We start from the raw sequence: 11,297 nt of genomic DNA, 5'->3' as shown, positions 1-11,297 counted from the left end.
CTCCGCCCTGACTGCCCCCACAAGACCCAAACTGTGCATCTCAATCCCAGAATGTGAGGAATGTGCCACAGCCTGATAGGCATGGAGCAATCTGTGGACAGGCAGGAGGAGGGCTGCTTCCTGGGCAGAGCTGGACAGTGCAAGGACTATCAGGCCTGCTGGCTGGGTGGCCCCTCCCACCCTCCTTGGCCTCCTGCTACAGACGGGATATCAAAAGCTTCATTGTGCATTGAGCAGCCTAGGTCCCTAGTGTGCCAGGGAGGAGGCGGTAGGAGGGACACCGTTGGGAGGCTCCCAAAGCTCCCTGGCTGGTGTTCCCTGGGGCCCTGGCCCGGGAGGATGGTGCACACATGGGTGGCTGTTTCTGCATCCCCAGGGAGCGGAGTCTGCCCTGGAGCTCAGGTGAGTTTCCTGGGGGGCTCTGACTTGTGACTTGGCCATACTGGTTGGTACAGTGAAAACCCAGGGAGCTGCTGGGTCGGGGAAGTTGCTCTTCTAAAGGTGGGGAGATGGTTGTGCTCTCTGGTGCCTCTCTTACCTCCCTCGGTCGTATTTGTCTTTCTGCCTTTGTAAAAACGGAGTGAAGCCCGAGAAGCATCTACTTTCCTGAAGAACGAGGCTTTGAGCTCACTCTGCTGAGGGGGAGTGGGGGCTGCTCTTGGCTGCCACTCCTAGGGTGTGACTAAGCCCTTCCTTCCTTTCCTCCCAAGATTCCCTAGGACAGGAAGAAGGTTCCGGCAGTGAGTTCCTCTGCACTCTATGGGTGGTCATAAATTTGGCCTCTGTCATTCAACCTTGTTTTCCTCAAGATTGTGCTGCTGAAAAACAGGCATTTTCCTGCCTCCTACCTGTTACAGTGGTATCAGGCACATCCAGCTGAGATCAAAGAGTTGTTGCTCTAAGAAGCTGTCTAGTCAACTGAGACTTGACACAGGGTGACCAGCCATCCTGGTTTAGCCTGGTACTGAGTGCTTTCTTTGGATGCAGTCAGTGCTAAAACCCGGGAGGTCCAGGAGATCCAAACAACACATTTGGCACAAAAGGCTATGACATATTTTGCTTCTCCAGATTTCTAGGATTTACCAACTTCCCTGAAATCCTATTGTGCTTGCACCCGTGGGGGCAGGCAGAGCACGTCCTTCTCATGGTCACCCCAGCACTTCTCCCAGAATATAAACTTGACCAGTCCAAGAAGGACTGCTGGTCTAGAAGCCAGGGCTCATGTTCTAGATCTGACTTATTCTACCACCACTTAGGTGGGTGTCAGTGCGGTTGATCACCTTGTCTTTGAGGGCAAAGTCACTGAGTTTGATCTTTGTTTTTTTACTTGCCTTAAGAAATTAACTTCTCTGTGCTATAGTTTGCACAGCTGTAGATTTTGTGAAATGGTTATGCTTTCCTAGTGGTGTAAAGTTTACATGTGAAATATTGGGAACAGCCCAGCCCATGGTTAATTAAATATAATAAATATTAGACCTTGTTATTTACATTTCTTTTTTAAAAAAATTTTATTTTTCTTCATCTTTTTTTTTCTTTATTGGTACCACAGATTGAACACAGGGGCACTCAGCCACTGAGCCACCTCCCTAGCCCTATTTTGTATTTTATTTAGAGACAGGGTCTCACTGAACTGCATGCTTAGCGCTTCGCTGTTGCTGAGGCTGGCTTTGAAATCATGATCCTCCTGCCTCAGCCTCCAGAGCTGCTGGGATTACAGGTGTGCACCATGGTGCCCGGCTGTTAGTTACATTTCTATGACCCTGGCATATTGCATTCTCTCTCAGGGCTTCATTTGGTCATCTGTAAAATTGGGGGGTTGTGAACTGCCTGAGGAGTTCTGCTTCTGCTGCCTGAGCCCAGCTTCAGGCACAGCCACTCTGCTTCTGCAGGACAAAGGTCTCACGTAGAACAGAGCTCTGCAGTGCAAAACAAAGAAGCAACATGGGAGAGGGTGGCCTTGAAAGTCCATGACACTCTCCACTTGTTTTGTTCCGTCACCTGTTTTTTGCCATTGACAACTGGTTGGCCTCTGGATTCTCTTATTTCACCAAGTCGGCTTACTAGTTATTTTTCTCTAAGTCTTTCATTCCCTGAGGTTCTATACTCTTCTCCACATGTGACAGGTTCTTCTCTAGGGGTGGAGATAATGGGTGTTGTAGGCCTGAGGCCAGCTGATATAAAATCCCCATTCTAGCTTCCCTTATATATGCTAGAGAAAGGAGGCAAAGTCTGAGACACATCTTGGAATGACTTTGAAGTGGTATGACCTTGGGCAAGTCTCCTACCTCCTTTGAACCTACCTCATGTTTTCCTGGCTGTATACTGGATCTAGTGATAGTATCTATCACATGGAACTGCTGGAGGAATTCAATTAGGCAATTCATCTTGCAGACGTGACATGAGGTCAGTTTTGGGTAATCCCAGTAACGGCAGGCTGTATTACTGTTAGCTAACATGAACCACTCCCACATCCCTTCTTCCTAATTCCTGACTCCACTGGAGCAGGAGTCCATACTCATCGTTCCTTGGCTGCTTTTGCCATTTTGTTCATTTAAGTGGGAGTGAGCAGTGAGGACCAAACTGTGTCCTCGGGGGTGAGGGAGGCAGGAGAGGAGTACTGGACCTCTGGCTGGCTGGGCTGTGGTGTGGTGCTGTTGGATGTTAGCTATGACGGTTCTGGGCATGCTGCATTCTTTTGTGTGAGCTCTTCCCGAGGCATCTATTCCTGTGGTGTTTATTTGTTTGCTCTCAGAAATCTCCCAGTTGCACATGGTGAGAGGGTGGGTCATGGGTCAATCGCCAGCCATCACCTCTACTTCCTCCACCCTTTGAGTTTCTTACTGTTGCTTAGTAAACTAAAATTGCTCACGTCAGATCACAGTCATGTCAGAGTTCGTTGGTCTGAAAGCATCCAGCCTTTCTCCCTTATCTTCAGTACCCCTTCTCCCTTATCGTCAACACCCTTTTGAAGAAATTTGGCTGAAATTCTTAAATAGAAGATGTGGGAGAGATATATGTGCCTGCATTGATCACTAGTATTTGTAACTTTCCTTTCAACCTTTCTGGTAAACATGAATCATCAATATAACAATAATGAAATCACAAATGCTGACATTGGTAAATGGCACATCGCCTTCAAATTCTACAAGAATTGTGAAGCATTTTGAACACTGTAATAGTTTAGAGTGTTAGAATAATAAGCCCTTCCCCCTACAGATTTCTACTTTTTGCCATGGTGGCCTCAGAATTTCTTTATTTCTTTCCCTTACTTTCTGAAGAAATAAAACATTACAGATACCATTAGGGTCCCCTGCAGAACTCTTTCCAATCTCATTCCTCTCTCTCACTAAAGTTAATCACTTTCATGAGTCCTGTGGTTTTTGTGCTCTTACTACATATTCATGCCCCCGAGAGCGTTGCAAAGAATTACTTTGCAGACTTTTAAACTAAAACAAAATGATATCATTATGCAACTTGCTTTCTTCCCCCACCAACATAATCATCTGAGATGTATCCATATGGCTAGATGTAGCTGTAGTTCTAATTTGATATTTGTTCTAGCAAAGAGAATGTAGGTTTACATCATAAAAAGTGCTGATGGTAGGCCTGTTGGGTCAAAGAAGAAGAAAACATGTGGGTGGAGGAACAAAGCATGCCGGGAAATGTCGGCTGTGTTTCGTTTTCTTTTTAAGTTGGGCGTGGTGGTGGTGGGTAGGAGCAGAGAAGAGTCAAGAGGAGAAAGTGGAGTGAATTCTCATTTTCAACATGTTCCTGTCCTTGAGGGGTCTGCCTGATCCGAGATCTTAGGCTTCAGAGTTCTGAGGTTGTATAATGTGTGAAAATAGCAGCGTCTGAACCAAGTGATTTGGATGACCTCTGACTTTTTGATAACTTGCTGAATGACCTTGGTCAAAGCACCACTCCTCTCTGGGGCCTCAGTTTCTGGACAAATTAAGAGTGAAACTACAGGATTTATTTCATTTTCTTCCCACTTTCATTTTCTGTGTGTATTGCCTTCTCTTTACCTTTACTTCTCACATTCCAGAGGTCATGATGCCTTCTCTCTCTCTCTCTCTCTCTCTCTCTCTCTCTCTCTCTCTCTCTCTTAAATTTAAAACAGTGCCAGGTGTTGTGTTATATGCCCATAATCCCAGTGGCTGGAGGCTAATGCAGGAGGATTTTAAGTTCCAGGCTAGCCTCAGCAACTTAGACCCTGTCTCAAAATAACACACAAAAAGGGCTGGGGAACTGTGGATAAGTGGTAAAGCCCCCTTGGTTCAATCCCAGGTAACAAAAAAAAAAAAAAAAAAAAAAAGAAAGAAAGAAAGAAAGAAAGAAAGAAAAACAAATAACAAAAACAGTATCATTTACTCTATCCCCTCACTTCTCACTGCCAAGGTGGCAGCTCACACACCCCTGGGTTTCCCTAGCAGCGTTTTAGTGGGCCTCTCTGCTCCTGATGCTTGCCTCTTCCTGTTCTTCCTAACCCACCCCAATAGAGTGCTACTTTTATTATGCCACTCTTATGCTCAAGGATGTTTCATAGCCCCCAGTTGCATACTGTATCTGTTCTAAACAAGTCTCCTGCCATAAAGTGACCCCATCTTGACCTGCCATACTTACCCAAGACCCTTGGTTACCAGTTACCTCCCCCATATTTACAGGCTCAGCTGCTACCATCTCATGTGCCTATGAAGTCCGCTCAGGCCTGCCCTGCTGATCTCTTTACTGGTGATCTTTCTTTCTCTCTTCATATATAGATCTTCCAAGAAAATAAAAGCCAAGCAATAAATTGGGGAATAATATTTACAAAACATGTATCTGATACTTATGTCCAGAACATATGTTTAAAAAAACCTCTTAAATCTCAAAAGTGAGAAGACAACCTATAAAAATGCAAAATGTTTCTACATACACTTTTATGTGGAAAATAAAGTGATGACAAATAAGCCCACTTAAAAATACTTACTATAATTAGTTATTAGGGAAACACAAATTGAAAAAACAAAATAAAATTACATACTTACTGGAATGGTTAAAATTAGAAAGATTGACAATATCAACTTTTGACGAGGTATAGAGCAACTGGAAATCTTGTACATTGCTGATAGGAATACAAAATAATATAGTCACTTAAGAAACCAAGTTAGGTAGTTATAAAACAGATCCCACTGTTTTTTTTGATCAAATTAAAAAAATCTAATTTGTTATATATGACAGCAGAATGCATCTCAATTCATATTATACATATATTCCACAATTTTTCATATCTCTGGTTGTACACAATGTAGAGTCACACCATTCGTGTCTTCATACATGTACTTAGAGTAATGATGTCCATCTCATTCCATTGCCTTTCCCACTGGTTTTGTTTATAATTGAGTATTAACAACTTTTTCTGATCAATGTTAATATAAATGAAACCAACTTACATGAAAAATAATTTGTTGATTCATAAATGAAAAAGTACAGTGATTTTGCTTTCCTTCAAGTATGGTTTGATCAAGATATTCAAGTGATGTTAATCAGGAAACTCTTTCTTAAGCTCTGTTTGAGTCTGGATAGCCTCAACCTCATCAGGCTTTGTCCCACCATTTCAGGTGGTCATAGTCATAGTTTTCAGGTGCCATGAAAAGAAATTTCATGTCTAAGAGTGTTGCAGGTTCTAGGACTAATTCTCATGGCTTAACTTTGGTCACAAGCACAGTATAACCTGATTGGCTTAGGCTTGAATCACATGCATACTTTTAGGTAGTCAGAGCCACAGGAGCTTTATGAAGGGTTCACATGGGTCACCCGGCTAATGATGAAGCCAGGTGATCTATGGTTTGAGTCCAGGGCTGTTGGATTGCCCCTTGTTCCTGGACATTTCTCTTCCTGCCTTCAGTGTTAGAAAACAAATGCATGTCCACTACAGAGTATTTGGTAAGCAGACAAAAGTTGAGTGAAGATAATAAAAAATAAATAAATAATACAAATGATTCAGTAATAACCTCCATAAGCCTTTTGGTTTATTTTCTTTCAATTGTTAAAAACTTACATATTTTTTCTAAGGTACTTCATTCTGTGTGGTAGTTTTTTCGTTGTTTTGAATTGTCTCTGGTTCTTTTTCAAAGCCAAGCGCAAGTCCTAAAATTCCTTCATATTGAAATACAACTCCACTTGTAAAGAGCTCTGTAAACTGTAAATCCCTGTGCAACAATTATTCATTCTGCTTTAGAACTCACTCTAGTCATTCAGTGACCTTATTGTTTGTCAAGGAGTTATCCTTCTGCTTCACTGATCCCAAGACCCATGGGTCCCAGTTGCCTTGAAGATTCTCACACTTTAGGGAATTTTTGAAATAGTCAAGGTGCTAATAAAATTCCACATGTCCAGACTCCTCTCCTAGATATTTCCAGGTAGAGTAGGTGGAGGAGAGCGCCAAGGATATCTTTAAATTTAGCTTTTTACTAACCTTTGTCATGTATATAGAATTGTGTATGAAATCATGTGTATAGCACGTGAATTTTAATGAGATATATAAACTCATCTATATTGTTTTGTATGGTTGCAATTAATTCAATCTCATTTAAGTACTAGATTTAATTATATGTAGCATCATTTACTTATTCATTCTAGTGTACATGGATATTTGAGTTGTTGCCAGGGTTTGGCCCTTGTGAATAGTGCTGTTCTGAATATTTTAGTAGATGCTTTTGGTGAACATATGTATGTATTCTTTTGGGTATACAGGTAGGAGTAAAATTGCTGAGTCTTACTATATTCAAATTTTCAACTCCAATTTCAAACTCCAATTCAGTTTGCTAAAGAGAAAAATTTCAGAGTTTATCCTCATAGTTGTAGTACACAGGAGTCCCGATGGCTCTGTATTCTTACCAATGCTTGCCTTTATCCAGCCTTTTTATTCTAGCTGGTCTGCACAGTGGTTTTCCATTGTAATTTTGATTTATACTTTCCTAATGGAATTGAGCACATTTGCATACATTTATCCACTGCTTGGCTATCACCTTTGATGAAATGCCCATTTATGTCTCTTGTCCATTTTTTCTAGCAGGTTGCCTACCATTTCTTAAAGATTTTTAGCATTCTTTTTATACTCTAGATTTGAATTCTTTAATGACAAAACATATTGTTAATATTTTCTTTTACTCTGCTATGTGCTTATCACTCTCTTAATAGCATGTTTTGATTAATAGAATTTCTAAAGTTTAGTGTATTACAGTTTATCAATTATTTCTTTTGAGGGTAACACATTTACCATACTGCTTAGGAGGACTGCCATCTTCAAGTCCTACAGTTAGCCAAATATATTTTCTTTGTGTTTATTTTATACAGGCATCTTTTGAAAAACAAGTACCTAAATCATTCTGATGCATATAATCCAGTTTTGCAAAACTTCAATTTTATGCTCCAAACCTCACACATCTTTTAGAAGTTGTGCTCCCTCTGCCTACACCAGTGTTACTACCATGGATTTCCCCTTTTGAAGTTGAACTCACTTTGCAGGCCCTTGGCATCAGGCCATTGTCTCCTCCCTTGGAATTCTACAAGAAGGCAATATCATGCCTGCTGGGGAGTCAATGAATAATTGGATAGTGAGGTCCTGGTGGCTGGAGAACAAATGTCCTGTGGAGGAACATCAATAATTTGGTGCTTGCTGATTGCCACAGGAGGAAGAGGGCCCTAGGCTACAGATCTATGTTTCGATGCAAACCCAAGCATCTGGATTGTGTACAATATTCTGATTTACAAATGTTAAGCAATACAAACTAAAAAAATTAATGTGGGGAAGGCAGGGGAGACAAAAGGGAATGAAGGGAAGTGGCGGGGGATGGGAAAAGGAAAGACAGTGGAATGAATCTGACATAACTTTCCTGTGCACTTATATGGACATACTACAGTGAATCTCACCATCGTGTACATGCACAAGAAATTAATTTAGAAAAAAAAAACATGGATAAATGGCAGAAAGATCAGTAGAGGGAAGGGAATAGGGGATGAGGGAAGGAAGGGGAAGGAGAGGTACTGGAGGCTGAATTAGAACAAGATATATTCCATGCTTTTATAATTCTGTCAAAATGGATTCTACTGTCATGTATAACTGAAAAGAACCAATAAATAAATCTTAAAAAGTTGACATAGAAAGCAGCAAAAGCAAAGTCAGTAATTTAAAACTAAGACTCTGAAATTTTTGGCCAAATGTTAATTAAAACAAACAAACAAACAAAAAAGACATTTGTGGGTTTGCTCTAGACTGTGGTCAGACTTTGCCCTAGGGTAGGCACATAGTGAGCCACTTCAGGTGTCATCCTGGGATCGGTGGCAGAAGCCTCAGCTGGGAACACTTAGCAATGCAGAACCTCTGCTTTCAGTTCCTGAAGCGGAATCTGCATTCATCAGTATCCCAGGTGAAGCACCAATTCTGTCTTGTGGTTTCCCACCCTGGTTCAAATTAAAACCATTTTGGGGAAAGAACAAACAAACAAAAAGCAACTTTATAGCCAAACTACAGACCACAATAATCAGAGTCTCTGAATATGAGGCCTAGGCTTTGGTATCTTTAGAAAGCAACCTAGGTGATTCAGACAGGCAATCACCGTTTGGAAGCACTAATTTAGCAGGTCTTCAGTTATAAATGGGGAAATTGAAAATCTCAAAAAGTAGACAGGTGAAATGTCTTTCCCTTGGTCATTTAGCTAGTGTAGGAGAAGATCTGATTTGTCTTCATTCTCGTATCGCCTGATTCCCAAGGCAGCGTTTTCTTGCTTCAGTAGCTTCTGGTTCCCGTGGGGGGGGGGGGCAGAACTACAAAGTGATCCTGTTTGACTGTAGCTCATTACTGCCAGCTTCCAGCTAAGCTGCTTAGCTGTCAGCATTGACAGCTAATAAGATCTACTGGATGAAAAGCTGCGAGCTGATGGGCTCCTCCTTCTGCCTATTCAAGCTGCAATACATTTTATTCTCTCTGTACATCACCCCAAATGGCAAACTCCTCCCACTCTGAGGAAGGGAAGGACCTCTGCTTGGTTATCAAAATCCCCCTTCACAGGTACAGAACGGAGATGAAGTCTCTTGGCAGCATTAACTGGCAGTGAGTGTGACTGCTCCATCCCTCTTATACTCTTGGGTTGGGTCATTAGCAGCACAGGTCCAGAGTGCAAGACCTTCTGGGCCTGCTTGTCTCTGACCCCAAATTTTACAGGAACCTTGGAGGATAAAATGACTGACACACACACAGTTGTTGAGTCAATATTTTTAACCCTTACTTCCAGGACCAGGTTATGCTCACAGTATTCTGACCCTTTGGTATAGTCCTCTAGCAGGTTCCTGGTCAAAAGGACTGAAGAGTCCAGTGTCCAAATTTAATGCCTTAAAGACTTGAGTTCGCTTGTTGTAATTTTGTGATACTATGAAGGAGGTATTTCGCATTCTCTAGTGAAACTCCCTTCTGTTCTTTAATATCTTCTTCCTCCTACTTTACAACTGTACTCTTCCCTTTTTGACTTCCTGCTATCAGAATAGCACCTTTCACCCGCCCTAGCCTGGTTTTCTTTATTCTCCTTCTCATTCTGCCTTTACAGCTTCAAAGATAGAAACTTTTCTCAGAGCCGGAGGATAGAAGTCCAAGATAGGACCCTATTTAGTGATCAGAGGAAAGTATTGTCTGGTGACAATGACACATTTCAGGGACACTATGACCATGCCCAGGTGATCTTTCTAATGGTGCCATTCTTGCTCACTCTCCTCAAACCTTCCCATTACCTACCCATTGACCTTGCTATAGTCAGATCCACAATAATCCGTGTAAACTCTATGCATATTGAGCACCTTTGGTGTATTAAACCCTAGAATTTTGTTTGATCCATGGATGTGAATCTGCTTCACTAACAACATGGGGGACACCCAGCTGCTGCAGGATTGAGATAGCATGCATGACAGTTCTTTGATAACTACTGGCTTGGTAGCAATGATGATAGCAATGAGAATTCTCCCATGCCACCAGTGTTGGGGGGCGGGGAAATTGGTACTTGACCAAAACTTTCAGTCCATGCTTACAACTTGCTTATAACTTGCTTACCTTCTACCAACAATTTTTCATTTTATGTTCTCCAGGTAAAGAAAGTCCTTCCAAGGATCCAATCATATCAAGTGAGGGTTTATCTTCATCTGAACATAAGGAAAACTGTTTCCTGCCACAGAACGTGACACCAGGTATCTAAATCCCAAAGATAAAGTGCTATTTTTAAAAATATCTTCCACATAGAACATTTCAGTTACCTTCTGCAGACTGCCCCCTCCCACCCTTTCCAGGTGCTGTCACCAAACGCATCTTTGTAAACAAGACCTTCTGATATCCACACCTTCATTATTCTCCATTGCTCGAACTTAACCTTTCCCAGGCTGGTACTCAAAGCTCTTCACAATCTGGCACAGGTTAGGAACTCCATACATATTTTCTGGGTTAGAGAAAGTATATGATCAATCAGATTTTCAGTTACTTGGGGGAGCCAGGTGAATTTTAAAAAATAATTATGCAGTCAACATGATATCCCAAAGAGTTGTTTGCACATACTTGGGGCTCAGAAAATGTTTGATAAATACATCAATCATTAGGTGAACATATGGAAGGCACATTTATATTCTATTAAACCTAACACAGGACCTTAGATGTAGAAGTTTCTGGATAAATATTTGTTAAATAAATGAATAAATGAGTGAAGGATTGAACATGTAGGATGAGACTGGATGAGCAAAAGGCCATCTGTATGAATCTTTGAGAAGCAGAAAAATATTTGGAAATCAGCGTGGGGAAGATTTTTATTTTCCACATGTGCCTTGCAGAGGCCCTCTTTAAGAGACTTCAGTGAAGTCCACAAAGCCAAGGTTGCCATGAGAGAAAGCTACACCTGTGCTGAATCCTGTGTCAGAAATGCTGAGGACAATCCTCTAGAAGACGTGATTACTGTTTTACAGTGGCAGGGACCATTTTCGAAGGCAAATCTCAAGTCAGGCAATCCTTTATATGTTTCTCTCATCGTCACGTGCTCACCAGTAAGTGGAGGCCCCCAAATCTCTACTTAACAGGTGGAAAACAGACTCTTAGAGAGGAAAATAACTTCATTGCCATAGAGTTAATATGTGATGAGGAAGGGGATTCGAACCCTTGTCCTCGTTTGTAACCCCCGTGTACCACTAAAGATAGGCTTTAATATAGTTTCTAATTACCCTCTGAAAATATTCTTTTCCCTGGGATACAAAATACAAATTTGTGGGAAAGTTACATTATGAGCCAT

At 41.5% G+C, this 11,297-nt stretch overlaps 1 protein-coding gene across 4 annotated transcripts in view; it reads left to right on the top strand.

Annotated features, from left to right (window-relative positions):
- Positions 1–208: 208 nt before the first annotated feature.
- Sh3tc2 (SH3 domain and tetratricopeptide repeats 2) overlaps positions 209–11,297 on the top strand; it is a 55,239-nt gene continuing 44,150 nt past the window's right edge. For 3 of the 4 annotated variants that reach the window (XM_078047490.1, XM_040272148.2, XM_040272149.2), the window contains exons 1-2: positions 209–402; positions 10,117–10,215. In XM_078047490.1, the coding sequence (XP_077903616.1) occupies positions 351–402; positions 10,117–10,215 (151 nt within the window). In that variant the 5' untranslated portion in view covers positions 209–350. The remainder of the gene's footprint in view (positions 403–10,116; positions 10,216–11,297) is intronic. The other variant, XM_021725694.3, reaches the window with a different exon arrangement.

Source organism: Ictidomys tridecemlineatus, chromosome 1 (genome assembly GCF_052094955.1).
Source record: "Ictidomys tridecemlineatus isolate mIctTri1 chromosome 1, mIctTri1.hap1, whole genome shotgun sequence".
Classification (NCBI taxonomy): Eukaryota; Metazoa; Chordata; class Mammalia; order Rodentia; family Sciuridae; genus Ictidomys; species Ictidomys tridecemlineatus.
The sequence above is the reverse complement of the archived record's forward strand: the minus strand, read 5'-3'. Positions and strand labels throughout refer to the sequence as shown.